Source organism: Acomys minous (genome assembly GCF_964271855.1).
Source record: "Acomys minous genome assembly, chromosome: 16".
In the NCBI taxonomy this organism is placed as follows: domain Eukaryota; kingdom Metazoa; phylum Chordata; class Mammalia; order Rodentia; family Muridae; genus Acomys; species Acomys minous.
The window spans coordinates 12,172,441-12,197,636 of record NC_140498.1 but is presented as its reverse complement, the minus strand read 5'-3'; the positions used below and the strand labels follow the sequence as shown (position 1 = coordinate 12,197,636).

Here is a 25,196-nt window from a genome sequence, read left to right as displayed (position 1 = left end):
ACTGTGTGCTGAGCCCTGAGATTTCACCTTCTCCTACTGTGTGTAAAAGCTTCCACAGGAACCTGGGGGAATTCTGGTCTGCAGCCCAGGCTTAGACTCAGAGCTCTATTGCTCGGGTTTGGAAAACCCATCCAGATGAGTAACTGTTCGTCTGCTTTTGACAATGATGCAAGCTTGTCCACGTCCTGAAGCCACATCCTTCCTGTCTCCCAGTGTCACAGTGGCCACTATAAATTCACCTCACTTCCCCTTTATCCGCTCCTACGGCTGGTGCCGGGGTGAGTACAGTTTCAGGGGACAGTGTGGATGAAAGGTCCAGGGAAGGAAGGGGAGGCTGTATTAAGCTCATCAGACTAGGTATTTCTCCTAGACTCTAAGTCTAAAGCAATTCTGGGATGTTCTGTTTGTCGTTCTTTGTGAGTGTTGGGGAGGTGGGGGTGGGGGTGGTGCAGAAGAAACAATTATAGCTACCCAGGTCTCAACAGCATCCACTCAGGGCAAGCGGGAGGGTGGGATTCGTGTGAGCAAAAGTGCGGGAAGACAAGGGGTCAGCTGAAATAAGGACCAAACCTGTTGTGGCCCGTCTCAGCAGCAGGGAGTGGAGGACTGAGGAACCCTGGAACAGACCGGGAACTGTGGGTAGAGGGTCTGTGGAGCTGGGGCAGCTGTCAGCCAAAGCATTAAGGACAGTGAAAGGGCAGGTGGGGAGGTGCCGCATGAGACGGGGAGAGGAGATGCAAGGCGGGCCACTACCATTTTCCAAGCTCTTTTCCCTTCCTCTACCATTTACGACTTCAGTCTGAGAAAGCCCCTTAGTGTCTACTACTCAGCAGAAGGAACCTGGATGCCTCAGTTGAGAAACTAGGTGAGGAAAAGAAAAAAAAATGAGGGTCGCATCTGACTATGAGCAGTTCTTACTAAATGTGAGTCACAACGCCCGTTATATTTGTGAATTTTGTTTGTTTGTTTGTTTGTTGTTTTTTTTTTTTTTTTTTTTGAGACGGGGTTTCTTTGTGTAGCTCTGGCTGTCCTGGGCTCTATTTGTAGACCAGGCTGGCCTTGAACTCATAGACACCTGCCTGCCTCTGCCTCCCGAGTGCTGGGATTACAGGTGTGTGTCACCACACCCGGCTATTTGTGAAATTCTCAAAGAGCCATTAAAGAGACATGTATTTAGTCTTTGCTGTATGTGCACCAAGTCCCACCTGATCAGTGGGAAACAGAGCAGCAGTGAGGACTGTCCATCAGTCTGGGAGTCCTCCGCTCTACTTCTCTTTCATTACAAAGCTTATTTCCTCCTGGCTTTCTCTTCCCTTTGTCCCTTTCCTTCAGATGAAAATAGAAACAAGAAACCAGAACCTTCCATGAAAAGAAATCGGAAAGCAATCTTTTCTGCTTTCTTAGTGACTGCAGGGGGAAGTTGAAATTGAGAAATAGTGAAGAGCTTGTCCATGTCCCCGGCCTTGTCACCATGGGACCACAGTTCTGGTGACCTCATGGATGTTTGTTCTCTGTCTATTGTAGCTGCCTGTATTAATGGCTTTTTTTTTTTTTAAATCTCTACAGAGGAACTTTTCTTCCATGGTTCAGGACATACTCCTGGATCAAGTTGAGAGAATTTTCTGGTAAGCATGGGCTTACTTATTACTTACTACGTCACAGATGGTGACTCATACAGTCAAGTGACGCTTGTTTTTCCTTTGAGATTTTCCGAGTTAGGAAACTTTAAGACCTGTACCATTCTATAGGGTACCCTGTGATGTTTCAGTATTAGCGTTTAGTTTTCTGAGTTGCTGATCATTTCATTTTCTGGAAGTGGAGACTCACATGGGGTTTCTATTCCTGCTGTGCCAGCGTGGGCCCAAGACCAAAGACCCTCAAAAGGGTTGCTGATGAAGATGACAAGTGTCCGCTGCAAGCTAGCCCAGTATCTAGAGGACCTTGAAGATGTGGATCTTAAGAAATTCAAAATGCATTTGGAGGATTACCCGCCTGAGAATGGCTGCATCTCACTCCCCCGGGGCCAGATGGAGAAGGCAGACCATTTGGATCTAGCCACGCTCATGATTGACTTCAATGGAGAGGAGAAGGCATGGGCCATGGCTATATGGATCTTTGCAGCGATCAACAGGAGAGACCTCTGGGAAAAAGCTAAGAAGGACCAGCCAGAGTGGAGTGAGTAAACAAGATATTGCTTTTTTTTTTCTTTACAGTAAAGTACACACGACATAAAATGTAGATTTTTAGAAATCTAATGCATATGGCTTAGTAATAAGGAAACTCATGCTGTTGTGCAACCAACTTCCACAGCTCTTCATCTTGCACAACAGAAGCTCCCAACGCGCCAGGTGACCAGTCTCCAGCACCTGACCCCGTTGCCTAGCAACCACTCTTCTGTTTTCTGTCCCTGTGAACTTTACCACCATGGATGCCTCACGCAGGTGGAACCATGAACTGTTTGTCTCTTGTGGCTGGATTATTTCATTGAGCATAATGTCTTCAGCTGTGTCAGGATCAGTGGTAGCTGGCTGGGTGTGGTGGTGCACACCTTTAACCCCAGCATTTGGGAGGCAGAGGTGGATCTCTGTGAGTTCAAGGCCAGCCTGGTCTACAAAGGACAACCAGGGTTTTTCACAAAGAAACTCTCTCAAACAAACAAACAAACTAACTAACAAAAGATTAGTAATGAATATTTACACACACACACACACACACACACACACACACACACACACACACACACACACAGCATTTTGGTTGTCTCTTCTTCTACCAATGGGTAACTGTTTATTAACACCTTTCTTTCTTTGGTTTTGAGTTAGTCTCATGTATCCCAGGCTACCCTTAAATTGCAAACTACTCCAGGCTGGCTTCAAAATCAGAATAATCTTTTCTCTGCCTTCTAAGTGGTGGGAGATTATGTCCTTTGCTACATAGAAGTTAGAATGTTTACAATGCTAATTTATTATTGTGCCTTTTTCTCTTCTCCTGGTGAGATAAGAGAGGGTTGGAAGAAACTGTGTTTCTTCTTCTTCTTCTTCTTCTTCTTCTTCTTCTTCTTCTTCTTCTTCTCCTCCTCCTCCTCCTCCTCCTCCTCCTCCTCCTCCTTCTCCTCTTCCTCTTCTCCCTTCTCCTCCTCCTTCTCCTCCTGCTTTTTTGTTTTGTTTTGTTTTGACTTTGGTTTTTTTTCAAGACAGGGTTTTTCTGTGTAGCCCTGGCTGTCCTACACTTGCTTTGTAGACCAGGCTGGCCTCAAACTCACAGAGACTTGCCTGCCTCTGCCTCCTGAGTGCTGGGAATAAAGACTTGTGCTACCACCAGCACCTGGCTTCTTTTTAAAAAAAAATATTTTCATTTTACTTACATTGGTGTTTTGCCTGCATGTATGTTTAAGTGAGGGTGTCATATCCCCCAGAACTAGAGCTACAGAGAGTTGTAAGCTGCCATGTGGGTAATGTGATTTGAACCTGGGTGCTCTGGAAGAGCAAGTAGCACTCCCAACCTCTGAGCCATCTCCCCTGCACCCAGTGTGCTTTTTCTACTTCTGTAAAAGCTCCAATCACAGTATTTGCCTATTCCCAGGAGCCTGTTGTGGCTGGGATCATGCTCTATGAGTCTACATAGTGATGAGGTCCATCTCTAGTCTCCCAACTGGCAGAAGGGATTCAAGGTAACCAGAAACTCACAGGCAGAGGATGCTGAGTTGGAGTGGAAGAAGGAAGCAATCACAAGGAGTCATCGGATAAGGATGCTGGGGGTAGGGGTAACTAGTACTGTGCCTGCCTGGCACGCACAGGGCCCAGGGGTCCAACCCCAGACCACTGGGTCAGTGGGACATGAGGAGGTGTATAGAAAAGCAATGGTGATACAGGGGAAAGAAATGGGGCTGTGTGGCAATCAACCTGCACATTATGATGCAGCTGTGTTGTACCTGTGCTGAGAATGTATACAGTAAGAGTGACTACAGCAAGAGTGAAGCATCAAGCTTGGCAGCAGAAGAACTTACTGAGAAATTCTAGATGTTTTCTTTTCTTCTTCTTCTTCTTCCTTTTTTTTTTTTTTTTTTTTTTTTTTTTTTTTGGTTTTTCAAGACAAGTTTTCTCTATATTATCTTGGCCGTCTTGGACTCATTTTGTAGTCCAGGCTGGCCTCAAACTCACAGCCATCCACCTGCCTCTGCCTCCCAAGTGCTGGGATTAAAGGTGTGCGCCACTACGGCCCGCCCTATGTGTGTGAATGTTTTCCTCCATATCTATATGTACACCATGCTTGTGTTGTCACTTGAGGAGGCCAGAAGAGGGTATGAGATTCCCTGGAACTAGAGTTACATATAGTTATGAGCCACCACGTGGTTGCTGGGAACTGAACCCAGGTCCTCCGGAAGAGCAGCAAGTGCTCTAACCACTGAGCCACCGTGCCAGCCCCTGGTATGAGGCAATTTTGATGGGATTGGTTCCTCCTTCAGTATCCCCATGACGTAGTTACTAGTGCTGTTAGTGCTTTAAATGGATGGGATGAGTTAGGGAGAGGTTCTGATGACCCGGGGCTCCACAGTCAGAGCCAGCCGAGCCAGAGCAAAGAGCCAGGCAAGACTATAAAAACATAGCCATGCGATGTCAGCTTTTTTAAGTGCGAAAATCATCACCGGTATTTTTTGGGTTAAAGTGAGTCACTTCCTGGGTGCTGGGAGTGTGTCCTGGCACCATGCCCAGCTTATGTGGTGTGAGATAGATCTCACCCATGCTCGGAAGGCACTCTCTCACTGAGCTACATCCCTGGCAGTATCTTCCAGAATGACTCTATCTCCACAGGAGTGGGGACCTGACCCTTAGGCTCCTGCCTTGCCCTTGATCTGTTGTGTTTTTTCCTGGTGGAGGCTTTTGTTGCGTTCCTAAATTTCCCCTAGGAAGCAAGTCTGGACTATTTGGACCCATTTTCCTTGGCTGTAGGGACCTGTTGGAATCGCCTTGGAGTTTTCCATAGAAGCGACGCCTAAGCCTCAGCACTGACAGAAAGAGCTGCTTCAGACTTTTCAGTGTGAACGTAGTTGGCCATTGTTCTGAGATACTTAATTAGGCTGGCGACTTAGTGTTCACCCCTGAAGACTCAGAAATCCAGACTCGACAGCACAGGATATGACCCTAACGATCTACATACGTCTACAGCTGACGTCACAGGAGGTTGAGCCTGCAAGGAGAACATTGAGAATCGCTCCCCATGGCCTCTGAGTCAGGGTGCCAGAGACAGCAAAGGAAACACTGTTAGATCTCACATGTTCTCTGATGGACTTCTGAGCCTGGGGAAGACAATCGTGTTTGTCTGATGATTGACAGCTGTCCTTTCAAAGCAAGGCAAACAGAGTCATGCTTACTGGGCTTCCGATGGCAAAACCATGGTCTGAGACTCTGAGCCATGTTTACTTCCTGCTCCCAGAGTGAAAACTATTAGAGTTTTTGTTTCTTTAAAAACCACAGAAATAGAGCCGGGTGTGGTGGTGCGCGCCTGTAATCCCAGCACTCGGAGAGGCAGAGACAGAAGCAGGCGGATCTTTGTGAGTTCGAGGCCAGCCTGGTCTACAAAGCGAGTCCAGGACAGGCAAGGCCGCACAGAGAAACCCTGTCTCGAAAACAAAACATAACAAAACAAAACAAACCCAGAAATATTATAAGACTGTTTTTGTTTTACTCCCAGGTATGGAGATGTGAGGCTGCTTCACAGCAGGTGACTGTGATTTCCCACGTGCTCTAGCAGATGTGTGGGTTTTTTTGCCAGCTGCAGATAGTTTCTGTGACTGTGTGACATTTGGAATTCTGGAGACCTTTTTGAGGATAGATAAATGCTAGAGCCCCCGAGAGGTGGGGTGGGTTGTTGGTTGCTGTTGGTCGTGGCTTGTTAAGTAGTCATGCACAAAGATACAGGAAGAAGGAGAAATTAAATATTCTGATGGTGAAGACCAAACTTGCCCCAAGAAGCTGATGCCCCTAATCAACAGGAAGTAGTCTAGCAATAATATCACACACACACACACACACACACACACACACACACACACACACACGCACACACATACACACACATATACACACATATACACACACACCCCCCACACACATACACACACATATACACACACACCCCACATACACATACACACACATACACACACACACACTCTCCAACCTCTGACTTGTTCAGGGAGTTCTTTTCTTTCTTCTCTATCCTTTTCTCCTCCTCCTCCTCTTCTTCTTCTTCTTCTCATTATTATTATTATTATTATTATTATTATTATTATTATTATTATTATTACTTAATGTTAGGGGGTGGAAGAGTGGGAGTAAGAAGAAACCAACAGCACAAAGTACCATACGCTGTGTCACACTCTCCTCTTACTTTTTTTTTTCTTTGTTTTTCCTCTTTGAGTCATGATCTCATGTAGCCCAGGCTGGCTTTGAACTCACTATGTAGCTAAGGATAAGTCTGAAATTCGGATCTTTCTGCCTCCATTTCCCAAGTGCTGAGCTTACAGGTATGTGCTGTCAGGCCTGGCTACGCCATGTTTACCTCAGAAGGAATATGAGGTAGGGGCCTTTGACTCACCCTATAGACGAGGCTCAGTTCTATTCTCTGCTTTAGGACTGTACGATAAACTTTGTGTGTGTTGTTTTTTTTCCTTTTGTGTTTAGATAATACTACTCGTCCTTCCAGTCTCTCTGTGGTATGCCAGGAAGACAGCCTTGAAGAGGAGTGGATGGGTTTACTGGAATATCTTTCCCGCATCTCAATTTGTAAAAAGAAGAAAGGTATGCATCGAGCTGCTGCTTTCAACTTTGTTTTGAGACTCGGAACGGGAGGCTAAGGAACTGGAAAGCCAGGAGCTTGGGCATTCTGCAGGGTCTCAGTTCAGGAAACAAGAAGCAGATACCCATCTACAGGGTCTCCTAAAGCCCCAGGGGAGGGCTTTACCTCCGGAAGATACGGGCTTCAGACTCAAGGTAGAAGGTTCTCTGGCTGGAGCCTGTGCACACAGCTCTGGCTCTCTGCCCTATCATGAGTTGAAAGTAACTGACATCAGAGTTCTGAGGTCCAGAGAAACCCTGTCTCAAAAAACAAAAAACAAAAAACAAAAAACAAAAAGCAAAAACAAAACAAAACAAAAGCAAAACAGCCTTCTGAGGTCCTGATATACTTGAGCAGTGGAGAAGAATTACACCTCCTATTTTTCTAATCCAATCCTTACTTCCTCTAGAGTATAAGCCACTGGTTTTCCTTTTAGACTCACAGACACGTTTTTAATATTTATTTGCATTTTATGTTGCCTACACACACATTTGGAAAACTGTAGTAGATACAATGAGATGCCTGGAGAACACATTGCCACTAAGGCTTATGGATCCCAGCCACACAGGCCTTTGGCTGGATTTTCAGTACCAGATATGAATTTCTACCTTTGGAGTAGGCTTCAATTCCAATCATAAAACGGTCGGCTGTGGCCATAACAATCATGCTGCTATTACTGCAGTGAGTGTACCTTGCTATGTAGCATATTTGCATCTTTGACAGTCAGCGCTCTTTGCTTTTTTTTTTTCTTGAATTCTCACAATTCTCAATGTTCTTCCTGTGAGAGCATAGGTCCATTAGTAGCTTCCTGTTGGGGAATAGATGTGTGTGGGCTTTCCCTGGATGCTGCCTTTGTGTCTCTGCTGCAGATTACTGTAAGATGTACAGAAGACACGTGCGAAGCAGGTTCTACTGTATCAAAGATAGGAACGCACGCCTGGGGGAGAGTGTGGACATCGACAAACGCTACACTCAGCTGCAACTGGTCAAGGAGCATCCAAGCAAGCAGGAGAAGGAGCACGAGCTACTGACCATCGGCAGGACTAAACTGTGGGACCGCCCCATGAGTTCCATCAAGCTGGAGTTGCTATTTGAGCCTGAGGACGAGCACTCAGAGCCCGTGCACACGGTGGTGTTCCAGGGAGCCGCAGGCATCGGGAAAACGATACTAGCCAGGAAGATTATGATGGACTGGGCATCTGGGAAGCTCTTCAAAGACAAATTCGATTATTTGTTTTTTATCCACTGCCGAGAGGTGAGCCTCAGGACACCAAGGAGTCTGGGAGACCTGATTGTCAGCTGCTGGCCTGACCCGAACCCACCCGTGTGCAAGATCCTGCGCAAGCCTTCCAGGATCCTCTTCCTCATGGATGGCTTTGATGAGCTGCAAGGGGCCTTTGATGAGCACATTGCGGAGGTCTGCACAGACTGGCAGAAGGCTGTCCGGGGAGACATTCTGCTGAGCAGCCTCATCCGGAAGAAACTGCTGCCCAAGGCCTCTCTGCTTATTACGACAAGGCCGGTGGCCTTGGAGAAGCTGCAGCACCTGCTGGACCACCCCCGCCATGTCGAGATCCTAGGTTTCTCTGAGGCCAAAAGGAAGGAGTATTTCTTTAAGTATTTCTCAAATGAGCTGCAGGCCAGGGAGGCCTTCCGGCTGATCCAAGAAAACGAGATTCTCTTCACCATGTGTTTCATCCCCCTGGTCTGCTGGATTGTGTGCACAGGGCTGAAACAGCAGATGGAGACTGGGAAGAGCCTGGCCCAGACATCCAAGACCACCACCGCCGTCTATGTCTTTTTCCTTTCCAGCCTGATGCAATCCCGGGCAGGCATCGAGGAGCACCTCTTCTCGGGCTACCTGCAGGGCCTCTGCTCACTGGCTGCGGATGGAATCTGGAACCAGAAAATCCTATTTGAGGAGTGTGATCTGAGGAGACACGGCCTGCAAAGGACAGATGTCTCTGCCTTCCTGAGGATGAACGTGTTCCAGAAGGAAGTGGACTGCGAGAGATTCTACAGCTTCAGCCACATGACTTTCCAGGAGTTCTTCGCTGCTATGTACTATTTGCTGGAGGAGGAGGAGGAGGAGGGGGGGGGGGAGGAAGGGGGCGTGGCCGTGAGGAAGGGACCAGGAGGTTGCTCGGATCTTCTGAACCGAGACGTGAAGGTCCTCCTAGAAAATTACGGCAAGTTTGAAAAGGGCTATCTGATATTTGTTGTCCGTTTCCTCTTTGGCCTTGTAAACCAGGAGAGAACCTCCTATTTGGAGAAGAAATTAAGCTGCAAGATCTCTCAGGAAGTCAGACTGGAACTGCTGAGATGGATCGAGGAGAAGGCCAAGGCCAAGAAGCTGCAGAGGCAGCCCAGCCAGCTGGAACTGTTCTACTGTCTGTATGAGATGCAGGAGGAAGACTTTGTGAGGAGCGCCATGGACCACTTTCCCAAAATTGAGATCAACCTCTCTACCAGAATGGACCACGTGGTTTCTTCCTTTTGCATTAAGAACTGTCACAGGGTAAAGACTCTCTCCTTGGGGTTTCTCCACAACTCACCCAAGGAGGAGGAAGGAGAGAAGGGAAGAAGTCGACACTTAGGCCAGGTCCAGTGTGTTCTCCCAGACTCTCATGACACCTGCGCTTCCAGGTAAGGAAACTGGGCTCCAGGCAGATGGTAGTACGGGCCTTATGCTTTCTGGTTACTTCTCTTGGTTTTTCCTTCCTTCCTTCCTCTCCTTTCTGACCAATTATCTTCCAAATATAATGGCCAAGCCTTGTGGTAAGGTGACTGCCATCCTTTCATCGTAGAGAGTGACACATGCCAGGTGGATAAACGGGATTGAGAGCAAAAGCCACTAAACTAAGGAACAAGCATCCGGGGAGAATATCACTTGAGCACAAGGTAGCAGGTGGGCTGTGGCGTTGCGTGGAAGTGTCTGTAAACTTCCATCGCTTGTATTCCATGTCCGCCCTACCTCAACCCTTGCTGCTGTAAATGGATGCCTGAGACGAGGCTAGTTTTGAAGGTAAAAGGTCTAGATATTACAGTTGCGGAGGACAGGAAGTCTAAAGGTAGAGGACCCCACATGCTGTTTTTACCTGGTGGGAGGAGGAGGGCGGCTCCCCAATTCTCTCTTTCACAGGCTGCTGGTAGTCTCTATGAGGCTCCTCCCACATAACCAACCATCTTCCAAAGGCCTCACCTTTGACCCCCGGCATTCTGAGACGAGGGTATCGATTGAGTTTCTGAAGGATAGGGAGAACATCCAGACCACGCCGGTGGGAGAGGGGAAGAGAAAGGAGCTAGGAGAAAAAGGCAGGCTTGCTCCCTAGGGCCCTAACACACGGCGGAGAGAGGATAAGAGAGCTGGCTGGGACCACACACCGATGAAGAAGGCAGGGACCCTGCTAAGGCCCCCGATGAGAAGTGAGGAGCCATTACTTTACTTCTGTGGTTGCAGCCTGGCCCGGGGATTTTGACAACACTCCTGATGTACTTGGGCAGCCTGAATTAGAGATGCTCCTTGGGCCACTTAGCTGCATGTCCCAGTCAGGATCACAACAACTACCTAATGTGGGAAGGAGGTCCCCGAGCGTGTTTGCCGTAAGCCAAAGGCTTACTTCTCTGCATCTCCAAAGGAACATCTGTACTGAAGGCTTGCTGGCCCGCTTCCCACCTCAGAAGGCTTTCCTATGAACAGGTGGCGGGACCCCTGTCCAGTCTGTCGCTACTAGACACTAATGCTCTTTTCTGTCCGTCTTCCTTGCCGCTCTAGACTGGTGAACTGCTGCCTCACGTCTAGCTTCTGCCGAGGCCTCTTCTCCACTCTAAGTTCCAACCGGAACCTCACTGAACTGGACCTCAGTGACAATACTCTGGGGGATCCAGGCATGAGGGTGCTGTGTGAGGCACTCCAGCACCCAAGCTGTAACATACAGAGACTGTGGTAAGTCCGCACATGGGGGTGTAGGTGTAGGCCCGGTCAGTTGTGCCCAGGGCTACTGTAAAAAAAAGGACGAAGAGCCAAGCCCTAATGGCTTTAACAAGGTTTGGATGCCAGAAGTCCAAAGTCGCGTGCCCACTGGTTGATTCATTCTGAGTCTCTCTCCCTGGCTTATTTCCTCCTTGAGTCCTTGAGTCTTTGCATCTCCTTCCCGCTGTGTGTCTGTGCTCTCACCTCTTACTGCCTTTTCTTGTACTGATACCAGTGCAGCTGGACTAGGCCAACACTGAGGATTCAGTGCAAATACCTGTTTGAAGTACCTATTTCCAAATATGGCCACACCTCTAATCCCAGCACTCGGGAGGCAGAGGCAGGTGGATTTGTGCCTCAGGTGAGTTTGATGCTAGCCTGGTCTACAAAGCGAGTCCAGGACATTATAGCCAGGGCTACACAGAGAAACCTTGTCTTGAAAAACCAAAAAAAAATTTTTTTTTCTATTTTTTCTTGTCTTTAAAAAGTGTGTTGTGTGTTGTTATCTATGAATGTGTGTACATGGGCCTGCACATGTCACAGCATGCATGTAGAACTCAGAAGACAGCTTTGGAAACTGGATTCTGAGCTAGAGCTCAGGTCATTAGGTTGGGGTGGTGGCAGGAACATTGGTCCACTAAGTCACTTCACTGGCTCTGTTATGGAGAGCTAACAGAATTCCTAAGGGAGCTCCTTTAATTCCTTTTGAGGGCAGCTTGTGGTGGCATCATTGTTTTGTACCTATTGACACCCCTTAAAGGTTTCAGCACCTTGATCACCATACTGAAGACCAAGCTTCTGACCCGGGCCTCTTGGGGGGAAAAGCCCCAGCAAAAGGAATCACACATCATAATCAAGGGCTGATCTCAGCTGTGTGAGGCGCTGACAGAGGCCCGAGGTTTACACAGCACTGGTCCTGGCTTCTGCTTCCGCTTTGCTGACATTACACACAGCTCTTCTTTGTGGCTCACCGAGATCTATTCACCAGGAAGGAAACTGAGTCAAGGCCACATACACCAAGGTTTTGGCATGAAGACCGGGGCAATGCTGATGGCCAGCCCAGCATGGAGAGACTAGTTTCTCTTCCCTGTCCCTCCTCTCTGTGTCTATGGGGCTGTGGCTTGGGTGTCCCTGCCCCACCCAGCAGAACAGGAACTTTACGAGAACACCTAATTTCTCCTCAGTGTAGAGAGAGTGCTGGAATTAAACTGTCATGACGCCTGCCAAGACTTTTTGCCATGTAGACGAAAACTCCAGTGATGCATGCATGTCTAGTGAGGGTGTTTCAATGGTTAGAAACTCCTAAAGACCGGGGCTCCAGGCTCCCCCCACTTTTCATTTACAAGCCAGGACGTGCCTTTTGCGTGCCTTTGCGTGCCTTTGTGCGCCTTTGTGCGCCTTTGAGCTCAACTTGTGCTTGGTGCACTCACCGCAAGGCTCTCTACACCACAGCCTTGAGCCATGCCCAGGCGAGGAAACGCTCACTTCTAATGTGTCCCGTGTGTTGCCCACGAACTCTGGTAGCTCCACATCACATCTGCTCCTGCCTGGTGCAGCAACCACAGCCGGACGGGAAAACTCTAGCAGTGAAGGGGGCTGTGCGAGTCGTCTCTCTGTCCGTTTGATAAATACCTGAGATGATCAACTTAAAAGGAGGAAAAAATTTGCTTTGGTTCCAGGTTTTAGCCCATGATCAGGCGAGTCTGTGGTTCGAGCCTGTGATGAGATTTAGATGGAGGTGGATGTAGCGTTATGCGATATGGGAGTCTGTGCACAATGTGATGACTAATGGAAGAAGGAGAAAGAAGGCAAGAGTGAGGGGGAAAGAGAGAGAGAGAGAGAGAGAGAGAGAGAGAGAGAGAGAGAGAGAGAGAGAGAGAGAGAGAGAGAGAAAACAGTATCTCAATATCCCTTTAAGGTCACCCCCTCAGTGCATACATGTCCCACGTGTCTTCCTCTGGGCTCCACTTGCCATAGTTTGAACATGTGGGTCTGGAGCACATGCAAGATCTAGATCCCTGAGAAAGGCCACGCTCTGATGTCTGATTCTGTTCTTGATATGAAGGTTGGGGCGCTGTGGACTGTCCCATCAGTGCTGTTCGGACATCGCCTCTGTCCTGAGCAGCAGCCAGAAGCTGGTGGAGCTGGATCTCAGTGACAATGCCCTGGGGGACTTTGGAGTGAGACTTTTGTGTATGGGACTGACGCATCTGTTCTGTAACCTGCAGAAACTCTGGTGAGTCTGGCCCACCTCCCTCAGGGAACTTTGCCACTGCGGTCCCCTCCCCTTCAGGAACTCTGCTATCAGCTCCTATGTGAGGGTGAAACTATTCTCAGTGGCCTGGAGGACGTCCTGTGTTCCCTTCTGCTAGTTTGCCAGCCATTTAGTCAGCCAGTGATTTCTGTGGGGGAAAGCTACATGTGAAAATATGGCAGTGGCGTGTGTGAGCGCATGCATGCACTTCTGTGTAGGTGTGTGTGTGTGTGTGTGTGTGTGTGTGTGTGTGTGTGTGTATAAATAATTTTAAAAAGTGTCTGCCATTAAGGTACCTGAGAAAGTAAAAGCACCGCAAGGCATCATGGTAGAAGAGTTTCAAGAGCTCATAATAAGCCCTCAGTCCTCACACTAAATAGAAGAAACTGGCGCTAAAGCAGCAGCAGAGGCAGCTCACTCACTGTGTGCTGTTCTTACTGAATACTTCCAGGAGACTTGAGTTCTAAAGGGATAAGAAAGCGCTTAAGGGCCAGGCATAGCACTGCACTCCTATAATCCTAGCACTCAGAAGGCAGAGGCAAGTGGATCTCTGTTTGAAGTGAGTACGAGGTCAGTCGGAGCTACACAGAGAAACCTTGTCTCGGAAAACCAAAAACCAAAACCAAGTGAAGGGAGTAGGACAGAGGTTCTGTTTCACCAGACAGGGAAGGGGATGAGAGCTGTGTAGAACCAGGGTGCAGATTTTGGCTGAGGGGAACAGTACGGTCTCCTAGCTGGCGGGGCAGAGTACATGAGCGACGGCACTGACTTTGTCCCCTCTGCACGAAAGGTTGGTCAGCTGCTGTCTCACATCTGCGTGTTGTCAGGATCTCGCATCGGTTCTGAGCTCAGGCTGTTCTCTGACCAGGCTGTACGTTGGAGAAAATGCCTTGGGCGATTCAGGAGTTCGAGTTTTGTGTGAAAAAGTCAAGGACCCACAGTGTAACTTGCAGAAGCTGGGGTGAGTAGGTCTTTGTGTCTCCGTGGAAAGTCCAATTCTCTTCAGAGAGAGTTTATTTGGAAACCCTGGGTGGCGCCAACTCTAGAAAAGGCGCATCACCTGGCACTAGGGGCGGGGATTGCAGCATCAGCATCAGAAGGGGTTTGAAGCACCAGATGCACACAGCACACAACTGGGATGCTGCACTGCAGATTCAAGTAGCCATGAGTTTAACCAGCTGCAGATTGAGAATTATTAGGAAAAACTATGTCTGTACTTAACATCTATGAGCCTTCCTCTTTGTCATTAGTCTCTGAACAACACAGCATAAGGGCTACTTATAGTGTAGTATGTATGCCATGAGAGGCACCATAAATCATCTTGGGATAGTTTATAGTCTATGGCGATACTCAAACACTCTGTCATTTTACATGAGGGACATGAGCATCTGCAAATTTTGGCACCCGTGGGAGTATGTTGGAGCCCGCTACCTGAGGACACTGGGGGGGGGCAGTTGTCTGACTGGTAGGTCCTCCTGACTTGTGGTTGTACAGTTGGGGCTTCTTAGGGGTTGGCAGCCCTATTCCTCCCATTGAGCACAAAACTTGCTTCTAAAGATGCACAAGAAAGAACCATTCAATGCGCGAGCACTTTCAAGGATGCAAACCGCATGCTTTGAAGTTCTCCTCAGTCCCACAGAACTGCTTTGGTTCTGAGCCCCAGTGCATGCCCTTCTCCACAGGGCTTGGAGCCAGAGCTCCAGTCTCTGGTTCCAAAGATAACATCCTACTTAGGTGTCACAGATGGCTCTAAACCCTCAGCTGTGATGTAGCGCAGCATCAGCACCAGTCCGGTCATGCTATCTTGGGTAACAGCTTGGCATCGAGACCTGAAAACACAGTGAAGACTTTTACCTTTTGTGGAGAGACACTGTTTTCAGGGTGGTTTCCTTCTGTTTGGTAGTTCTTAAAGTTAAAAAAAATAATTACTACATTTACTTATGCTTTTATTTGCTTATTTAGTATGTACCACAGTACACGTATGGAGGGCAAAAGACAACTTTGTGGAGTCAGTTCTCTTCTCTCCACGTTTACATGGATTCCCAGGGATGGGACTCAGGTCATCTGGCTTGTCAGCAGGCGCCTTTACCAGCTGAGCCATTTTGCTGGCCCCACATCAGGCTTTTGAGGCTGGAATCCTGCAGCAAATAGTAACACAGACTGCCAGCTAGTGGCCGCTTACTGTTCTTTCATGATCCCTGTGTGAATTAGCTCAGTTGACCTCAGGAAGATAGAGCGAAGTAGTTATCAATGTCTGTATTTTGAAGAGGCGAAAACGTGTCTCCGGAGCATCAGGTCTTTGCCTGTGGCTGCGGGCTGGGAAGTAGACACCCTTGTGTGGTTCCCAGCTCGCACCTTTGTGAGCAGTCTCCCCTCAGCCTGGTTAGGTTTTGCAATTGCACTCTCTTCAGAGCTTCAGTGTCTGCTCCTGACCTTACCTCATCCCTGTCAAATCAGCCAGGAAAGGCCAAATGGTCATTCTGTCAATATCTGTAAATAAAACAAACTGAATGTCTTTATTCACATGACTGATTGAAATGGCAGCTAGGTAAATATTTAGGATGCATTTACAACAAGCCTAGCACAGTGGTACAGGCCATTAATCCCAGCATGTGGGAGGCAGAGGCTGGTAGATTTCTGTGAATTTGAGGTCAGCCTGGTCTACATAGTGAGTTCTGGGAGCTCACTATGAGACCCTCCCTGGGGGGGGGGGATATATATATATAACAAAATGAGTCTGGATATGTGGTTCAGTTATTAGAATGTTTGCTTAGCATGTATCATGACTTCAGATCCATCCCTAGTATAAGATAAACTGGGTTTGGTGGTGCACCCGTGTAATCCTAGCACTTGGGAGGGAAAGGCAGGATGATCCAAAGTTCAAGGTCATACTTAGTTACATAGAATGTTTGAGACTAGCCTGGGCTACCTGAGACCATGTCTTACAAAGCAAAACCAAACCAAACCACCAAGCACTAACAAGATAGATTTTTTTCCTGAGAGACAATCAGTTATCCATAATTGATTAGCAACCAATATTAATTGTAAGCTCTGATACTTCCTTGGGCCTGTCCTGTGAGCCCAGTCCTAGATGTTACCTAATTGTTTCCGAAGAATGTTACAGACGCTGCCATGGCTCTTCCAGGGCAATGTGGCTTCTGATGCTCTTTGTTTGATCAACAGATACGATCTGGCCTCTGAGCTTTCTCGGTACCTCAGAGTTCTGTCCTGGATGCCGATGGCAGACGAGCTCTTGTTTCACACACAGTGCTATGGGGAAGGGTGGTCAACCACGTCATGGAGGATTCTATAGTACGTGCTGGTCCCACCCGTCAGCCCTCAGCTTGGCTCGTGTCTGGAGCTTTAGTTTGTTCATCACTCCCTCCCCAAGCTCCTTTCCCCATGTTTGCTGCCTTCCTTGTTGGCTTGACAGCTTCCTCGTCTGTTAATTCTGCATTGGCTCTTCTGTGACCTGCAGGTTTTGCTGCTGACTTGCTATTAATTGCATCTACCCTTTCTGAGGTATCTTATGTAACCCTAAGCACCAATGACTACTCATAGACAGATGTCTTCCCAAACAGATCTCACACCCAGATACCACTTATGAAGGTTGGGGTTTTTTTTTTTTGCTACAAAAATAGCATATCCTTAGCTTAATATAATGAACCAAATGTACCTAATATAATAAATTAGGTATGTGATGTTAAAAGTCAAATTTTTTTCTTTGCCTCTGGAGAAAGCCATTTACAAACCTGGCAATCGAAATTCCAGACACTGAATTATACGCAAACACCCATCCACCCACATGTCAATACATTGTCAATTGCTTTATCGGTCCACAGATTGATCCATGCAGATACTCACCAATATGTTTATCTGACTATTTATCCTTCTATCCAAATATTCTGTATGTCTGAGTTCCCTCAGGTTGCTACAACACAGTAACTAAAACATAATGGCTTAGGCAACATAAAAATTGTCTCTCAGTTTTGAAGGCAGGGGTTAAAGGCATTGTCAGAGTTGGTCCCTGTGAGGGCCGTGAGCAAGAGTGTATTCTTCTATTTCTCTTACTGCTGTCCTTGGCACCTTGGCTTGCAGATGGATCGCTTGATTGTGGCCTTCATCTTTATACAGGGTTCTCCCTGTGTCTGTGTGTAATACTGCGTGCCAAATTTGGGTTCCAAGATTTTATTTATTTATTTTTAATTGTGTGTATGAGTGTGTGTTGAGGGAGGTTATTGCATATGAGTGCCATGCCAAGGGGAAGAGAAGAAGGCACCAGGCCCCTAGGAATTAGCGTTACAGGTGGTTGTAGCCTGCCTGTTACAGGTGCTGGGAACAAAGCTGGGGCCTTCTGGAGGAACAGCAAGCTCTTTTAACTGCTAAGCAGTCTCTCCAGCCAGAAGCTCCTGTTTTGATCAGGATGTCAGCCATACTAGATTTGGGCCGACTTCATCTTAACCAATCACATCCCTGAGGGTTGGTGTCCAGCTATAATCACATCTTAAAGAACTGAAATTTCAACATACAAAGCGTTGGGAGGACAGAATTCAACCCAGCAGTGTAGTTAGCTGTTCAAACTACAAACACAACAGAAGGATTTCTCTTTGACTTGTTTTTCACTTCTCCGGCTACGTTTCCATATGGCTTCATGAAGATCTAGTTTGGAGCAGGAGCCCCATTGTATCCATCACCATAATTTCTCCAGCCACCCAGTAAGTCAAGAGCTTTTGGGAAAGTTTCTACATTTTCACTGTTATAAGTCACTCTGTAGGACATATGCTACACCTCCCTCCCAACCCCGTGTGTGTGTGTGTGTGTGTGTGTGTGTGTGTGTGTGTGTGTGTTTCTTTCACAACTACGGAATGAACAAACTAAAACTTTTAGGCATTTTATGTATTATTGTTTTCCTCTCTTGAGCTTTAGCATAGTGTCTCTGGAACGTATTCTAGTCTCACTTCCTCTGTGCTACAGAAGTGTTGCACATGGGCGCACGCAACTTCCCTTAACTATTATAGCGCCCTTCCCTCCTCCAACGTTAGATCCCTTCCTGCCCCTTCTTTAACTTGCTGATCAGGGTGCTTTCCAGAGATTTCATCAAAGTTCACAGAGGTCAGTTACACATTTTCACTACTTTCAGTTCCTTTCTTGTCTCCTCCTCCTCTTTCTCCTCCTCTTCCTTCTTTTCTTCTTCTTCTTCTTCTTCTTCTTCTTCTTCTTCTTCTTCTTCTTCTTCTTCTTCTTCTTCTTCTTCTTCTTCTTCTTCTCTCTTCCCCTCCCTCCCTCCTTCCTCCCTTTGGATAAAAGCCAATTGCCATCCCAGTTTCCCTCATTCTGAGTTGTATTGAGTTAGTTTTATGTTCCAAGGCCTGGCCTGTTCTTCTGCTTTTCCTTCTCATTCATAATCTTTCTCATGGGAGTTTGGTTGATCTTCCCACTGACAAGTAGAGAGCTCTCATCCTCTTGTTATTTTTCATGTAATTAGTCTGGTTAATAATTTTATTACATTTATTTATTTTCTATGGTGTGTGCATGTGCATGCATGCATGTGTGTGGTGTGCGTGTGCATGTGTGTGTGTGCATGTGCGTGAGTGTAGGGAACATGTGCATGCCTTGGCATGCATGTAGTGGTCAGACAACTTGTAGGATCTTGTTCTTCTCTTTCTTTCATCATGTGGGTCACGGGAATCAAATTCAGATCACTAGGTTTGGCAGCAAGAGCCTTTTTCCACTGATTCATCTCACCGTTCCTCAAATATTATTCTGATCTCCACTTTTTTAAAACTTAAAAGTAGAGCTATGGAGGCTGGGGGTGTAGCTCAGTTGGGAGAGTGTTTGCTTAGCATGCACAAAGCCCTCGGCTTGGTCCCCAGCACCTCTTAAGTAGAGTGCTTGCTCGTAATCCCAGAACTCCAGAGGTAGAGTCAGGAGGATCAGAAGTTCAAAGTCATCCTAGACTACACAGCAAGTTAGAGACCCTACTGGGTACAGGAGAATCTGTCTCAAAAAGAAACAAACAAAAAAGGGGGATAAAAACAACACTCCTATCTTGAGTTTGTAATAATGAGATAATGTTGCCAATTATCCCACAAAATAGGTAGTTAATAGTGTTAGAACTTCTTTGGTTTTCATTGCAAGACGGTTTTGTGAAACAAAGAAGATGGCTGACAGGTAGGAAAACCACATGGAGTTAAGTGAATGTAGCATGTAGCAGCCTGTGTTCAGGACACACAGAACAAAGCTATCTGGTGATTTGCAACTTTTCTTGTTGCTGTGACTAACACCTGACAAAACACTCCTAAAGAAGGAAGGGTTGCTTTGTTTCACCATGTGAAGAAGGTGCAGTTCATTTAGGGGACCAGGCACAGTGGCAGCAGCTGACCATGTTGTAGCCACAAACAGGAAGCAAAAAGAAAGACCTTGCTTTTTCTTTTTAATTCAGTCTTGGCCCCCAGCCCATGAGATGGTGCCTCACCCTACCACACCTAAGGTAGGGTTTCTCACTTCAGTTAACTTAATCTAGGAAATCCCTCACACATGTATGTGCCTGGAGATTTGTCTTGAGGGTAATTCTAAATCTTGTCAAGTCAACAGTCGGTACAGAAACCATCACAGCTGGATTGGCCGGAGCTGAGCTATTGCCAGGGCGTGGGCCGACAGTGTGTGTGGCTGTTTGGTTTCCTAAGCATTTTATCATGCATTAAACATACTCATCCCTCTGCCCCAACGGTTACCAACATTCTAATCACATGTTTATGACATGGTCCTCTTCTCTGAGCTGTTAAGAATGAAACTCATGGCCTCACACATGGTAAACTGGGATTCAGGTGAGCTGGTGACAGAGAGAGATTTGTTCATCCCTGGGTGGATCAGGAAGCAGAGAGCTTGGGCCTGAATCTGGGTTGTAGAGCATGCCCTCCTTCTTCCAGCCAGGCCACGCCTCCTGAAGGTTCCCACAATGTTCTAAAGGGCCCCCAAAACTGGGGACCAAGCATTCAAACCTGTGGGTCTGCAGGGGAACACATATTTAAAGAACAATACTTGGGAGGCCGTGGAATCTCTGTGAGTTCAAGGCCAGCCTGCTCTACAAAGCGAGTCCAGGACAGCCAGGACTCTGTCTCGAAAAACCAAAGAAGAAAAACTTAAAAAAAGAGAAAAGAAAAAAAAAAGAACAATACTTGGTTGTAGTCAGTGTTCAACTTGACCCAAGAGTGGTGAATCAAAAATTCCTGAATTGTTGCAAGGTTCCAGAGGGAAAGGTTCCCGTCAACAAGACTGACAACCCGAGTTCAATTCCTGGGTCTCACAGAGTGGAAGGACAGAGCCAACACCACAAAGTTGTTTCTCTGACTTCCACACGGGCACATGTTCCCCGCCCCCCCCTCCCTCTCTCTCTCCTCCAAGCAGAGTATGTGCTGAGACCACTGCCCACCTCTCCTGTGGGATTCAGAGGCTGGAGGGTGCAGCTCAAAGCGCCACACAATGTCTGAGAGAGCCTGGGCACTGAGACCTTTTCCTCTGTTCCCCCTACAGATTGGTGAATTCTGGCCTTACTTCCGCTTGTTGTTCAGCTCTGACCTCTGTGCTCAAAACCAACCAGAACCTCACACATCTCTACCTACGAGGCAACGCCCTTGGAGACGCGGGGCTGCAGCTGCTCTGTGAGGGACTTCTGTACCCCAGCTGCAAGCTGCACATGCTGGAGTGAGTCTGTGGGCTGCCTGAGGCGATGGACTATGGTGTGAGGCAGGCCTGTGGGGTGACCATGAGGCAGATCTGTGTCTGAGGAGTAAGGAGTCTTCCTGGTGTCAGCTCATTAGAGAGAGCTGGGAGGTTTATAGATGGTGTGGAGCTCAGAAGTTCTTAATCCTGGAAACTACAGCCTCCCAGCACTCAGGAAGCAGAGGCAGGTGAATCTCTGTGAGTTCGAGGCCAGCCTGGTCTACAAAGTGAGTCCAGGACAACCAAGGCTACACAGAAATCTTGAAACCAACCAACCAATCGAAACAAAACAAAAAACAAACAAACAAAAGAGGATGTGGTGGCGCACGCCTTTAATCCCAGCACTCGGGAAGCAGAGGCAGGCAGATCCCTGTGAGTTCGAGGCCAGCCTGGTCTACAAAGCGAGTCTAGGACAGCCAAGGCTACACAGAGAGACCCTGTCTCAGGGATTAAAAAAAAAGGGGGGGGGAGAGAAGCCACAGTGCCTAACGAAGCTGCTTCAAGCTGGGGTTTTTATACACATGAACCAGTGCAGGCTAAGATCTTGGGAGACCTGAAGGGATGGGTGGATGAGGATATTTTCTTTACATCACCTTCCGGTTCTCAAAGGTTAGACAACTGCAGCCTCACCTCCCACTGCTGCTGGAATCTCTCCACTATCCTGACCTGCAACCGGAGCCTTCGGAAGCTGGACCTGGGCAACAATGACCTGGGGGATCTGGGCGTGGTGATGCTCTGCGAGGTCCTCAAACAGCAGGGCTGCCTCCTGCAGAGCCTACAGTAAGTGTGTCAGGCAGACAGCGTCACATGATGGGGGTCCTCTGCCTCCTGCAGAGCCTACAGTAAGTGTGTCAGGTGGACAGCGTCACATGATGGGGGTCCTCTGCTTCCTGCAGAGCCTACAGTAAGTGTGTCAGGCGGACAGCATCACATGATGGGGGTCCTCTGCCTCCTGCAGAGCCTACAGTAAGTGTGTCAGGTGGACAGCGTCACATGATGGGGGTCCTCTGCCTCCTGCAGAGCCTACAGTAAGTGTGTCAGGTGGACAGCGTCACATGATGGGGGTCCTCTGCCTCCTGCAGAGCCTACAGTAAGTGTGTCAGGTGGACAGCGTCACATGATGGGGGTCCTCTGCCTCCTGCAGAGCCTACAGTAAGTGTGTCAGGCGGACAGCGTCACATGATGGGGGTCCTCTGCCTCCTGCAGAGCCTACAGTAAGTGTGTCAGGCGGACAGCGTCACATGATGGGGGTCCTCTGCCTCCTGCAGAGCCTACAGTAAGTGTGTCAGGCGGACAGCGTCACATGATGGGGGTCCTCTGCCTCCTGCAGAGCCTACAGTAAGTGTGTCAGGTGGACAGCGTCACATGATGGGGGTCCTCTGCCTCCTGCAGAGCCTACAGTAAGTGTGTCAGGCGGACAGCGTCACATGATGGGGGTCCTCTGCCTCCTGCAGAGCCTACAGTAAGTGTGTCAGGCGGACAGCGTCACATGATGGGGGTCCTCTGCCTCCTGCAAAGCCTACAGTAAGTGTGTCAGGTGGACAGCGTCACATGATGGGGGTCCTCTGCCTCCTGCAGAGCCTACAGTAAGTGTGTCAGGCGGACAGCATCACATGATGGGGGTCCTCTGCCTCCTGCAGAGCCTACAGTAAGTGTGTCAGGCGGACAGCATCACATGATGGGGGTCCTCTGCCTCCTGCAGAGCCTACAGTAAGTGTGTCAGGCGGACAGCGTCACATGATGGGGGTCCTCTGCCTCCTGCAGAGCCTACAGTAAGTGTGTCAGGTGGACAGCGTCACATGATGGGGGTCCTCTGCCTCCTGCAGAGCCTACAGTAAGTGTGTCAGGCGGACAGTGTCACATGATGGGGGTCCTCTGCCTCCTGCAGAGCCTACAGTAAGTGTGTCAGGCGGACAGCGTCACATGATGGGGGTCCTCTGCCTCCTGCAGAGCCTACAGTAAGTGTGTCAGGTGGACAGCGTCACATGATGGGGGTCCTCTGCCTCCTGCAGAGCCTACAGTAAGTGTGTCAGGCGGACAGCGTCACATGATGGGGGTCCTCTGCCTCCTGCAGAGCCTACAGTAAGTGTGTCAGGCGGACAGCATCACATGATGGGGGTCCTCTGCCTCCTGCAGAGCCTACAGTAAGTGTGTCAGGCGGACAGCGTCACATGATGGGGGTCCTCTGCCTCCTGCACAGCCTTCTATGAGTGCTTTCTATCGAGAGCATCACATGATAGGGGCGGGGTGCAGAGTGCAGGGTGCAGAGGGGAAGTCGGCCACTGAACAAAATTCAGAATTTCTCTGCTTGAATTTGCAGTTTTCTCAAAAGTCTAATGCAAAGCTTTTTCTTCTGTTTTTACAGCTTGGGTGAGATGTATTTTAATTATGAAACAAAACGTGCCTTAGAAGCACTTCAGGAAGAAAAGCCTGAGATGACTATTGTCTTCGAACCTTCTTGGTAGGCGTGGAAGCGGGGCTGCGCCACACCCCAGTGTATTCTGTCCTTCACTGCTCTCGAGCCTCCTCCACCATCAGGACCGCAGCCAGGGCTCTCTAGCTCAGGGTCCGGAGCAAAGACTCATGAGGGGAGCCAAGCGTGCTTTCCCCAGTGAAGACATGGATAATGTGAAACTTCCAGAGGATGTGGTTCCCATCATGCCCTGGGTGTTCCCTCTCGGTGACCTCATGGAACCAACTTCTAGAAAACACATTTTTTCTGTTCTTTCTTCCTCCTATGCTGTTCTGTGTTTTGGGGGGATTTTTTTTTAATTTATATCCTCTCTCATTTTCTTCACGTTTGCTCATACATTGTTCTTGTCTTTCTGTTAACTGACTCTACCATAAGTAGCTGGGTGCACTAGATGCCAAGAGTGTGGTAGCTATTTATTTGTGCTTATTTTTGTTGCCGTTGTTTTGTTTTGTGTTTTTTGAGACAGGATTTCTCTGTGTTAGCCTTGGCTGTCCTGGACTCACCTTGTAGACCAGGCTGGCTTCAAACTCACAGCGATCTGCCTGCTACCTGAAAACTCAGAGATTCATAAAAACCTATTTTTTTTTATTTATTGTATGTTATGCACTGCTTTCTTAATTTAAAATTTATCTAGAATTCTTTTAAGTTATTTATCCAAACTACTAAAAATAAATCACTTTACACATTTAAAATATCTCTTTGCAAAATAATTCAACTGCGGCTAATGGGGAAAAAAATCCGCATCACTGAGATTTGGGAGGTAGGATTGTAGGCTTTGAACTTTTCTAACCCTACTTTATTTGAGGTTCTTTAATGTTTATACCTCCCTTTTATCCCGCCTACCCTAGATAGGAGAGAAAAGAGGTTAATTAATGGGGACAGGAAGTAGACCTTTTTTGACTCAGTTCCTTGGAGCAACTCCACTGGTGTAGTTGGCAGGATTCCAACAGATTCCACCAGTAATTCAGCAAAGGTGACTGCAACGGCAGCTGCTGGAACCTGGAGCAACAGCCGGAACCTATAACCTTGAAGTGTTCACTGGAGCGGTTCTCTCTAGGAGCATCTCCTCGAAGTGTAGTGATGAACAGCCAAGACCAAAAAGCCCCGCCTCTTGTTTGGGGCTCATATATATATATATATATATATATCTCCTCTCAGAGTCCATACTAAGATGTTTTATCAGTTGGCAAAGACCATGCCCCAGCAAGAGGCAGTTCCTTTTCTAGTGGACAAACATCACCCGTGCTCTCACAAGTCTGTTTTTAGCAGGAAAAAAAAAAACCACTGCACACCCTTAAGCAAGTCTGTTTTACATCCCACATGGGATCAAAAACAAAACAAAACGAAACAAAAAACTCACCTGCTTACATGTCATCAGGGCAGGGCTCCTGGAGCCAGCCCTGCCCTGATGACACGAGAGCAGGAGAGCTGGCTCTGCCATAATGACACAGGGAAGGGGGGAAGAGTGGGCCCTGCCCTGAGGACAAGGCCCTGATCCAGGGCTCTGAGTCAACCTCACCTCAACATCTACCCCTATGTATGACCTGCTGGAACACATGATGGGGCCAGACCTGCAGATTCAAAGATTCAGAATGGTGCACGCCTTTAGTCTCAGCACTCCAGAGGCAGAGGCAGATGGGTCACTATGAGTTCGAGGCCAACCTGGTCTACAAAGTGAGTCCAGGACAGCCAAGGCTACGCAGAGAAACTCTGTCTGGAAAAACCAAAAAACCAAAAAACCAAACCAAACCAAACCAAAGCAGAACAAAACATCTCCTTGACACACAGCAACAACAGGATATCTGACAGCAGTCCCAGTAAGGATCTGGTAATGATAGTGTAGGCCTCCAACCAGAACTATGACTCTTGGCAATAAACATTAGAAAGTAAACATATGTGTACAAAAGGCTGTACTGCGTGATACACTACTGCTTCTG

At 47.9% G+C, this 25,196-nt stretch overlaps 1 protein-coding gene across 1 annotated transcript; it reads left to right on the top strand.

The window, feature by feature from the left end:
* Window positions 1–217: 217 nt before the first annotated feature.
* On the top strand, window positions 218–23,936 carry NLRP3 (NLR family pyrin domain containing 3). The gene is made up of 11 exons (XM_084761354.1): window positions 218–278; window positions 1,567–1,625; window positions 1,855–2,175; window positions 6,684–6,800; window positions 7,707–9,483; window positions 10,613–10,783; window positions 12,876–13,046; window positions 13,855–14,025; window positions 20,598–20,768; window positions 21,396–21,566; window positions 23,152–23,936. The coding sequence occupies exons 3-11, from the start codon at window positions 1,893–1,895 to the stop codon at window positions 23,249–23,251; spliced, it is 3,132 nt and encodes a 1,043-aa protein (XP_084617480.1). The 5' UTR covers window positions 218–278; window positions 1,567–1,625; window positions 1,855–1,892; the 3' UTR covers window positions 23,252–23,936.
* Window positions 23,937–25,196: the final 1,260 nt, after the last annotated feature.

Coding starts and splice junctions, on each gene's coding strand:
- NLRP3 (XM_084761354.1), top strand. CDS start 1,893: ATGAAGATGACAAGTGTCCGCTGCAAGCTAGCCCAGTATCTAGAGGAC. Junction 13,047..13,854: donor TGTAACCTGCAGAAACTCTG/GTGAGTCTGGCC, acceptor TCTGCACGAAAG/GTTGGTCAGCTGCTGTCTCA. Junction 20,769..21,395: donor TGCAAGCTGCACATGCTGGA/GTGAGTCTGTGG, acceptor CGGTTCTCAAAG/GTTAGACAACTGCAGCCTCA.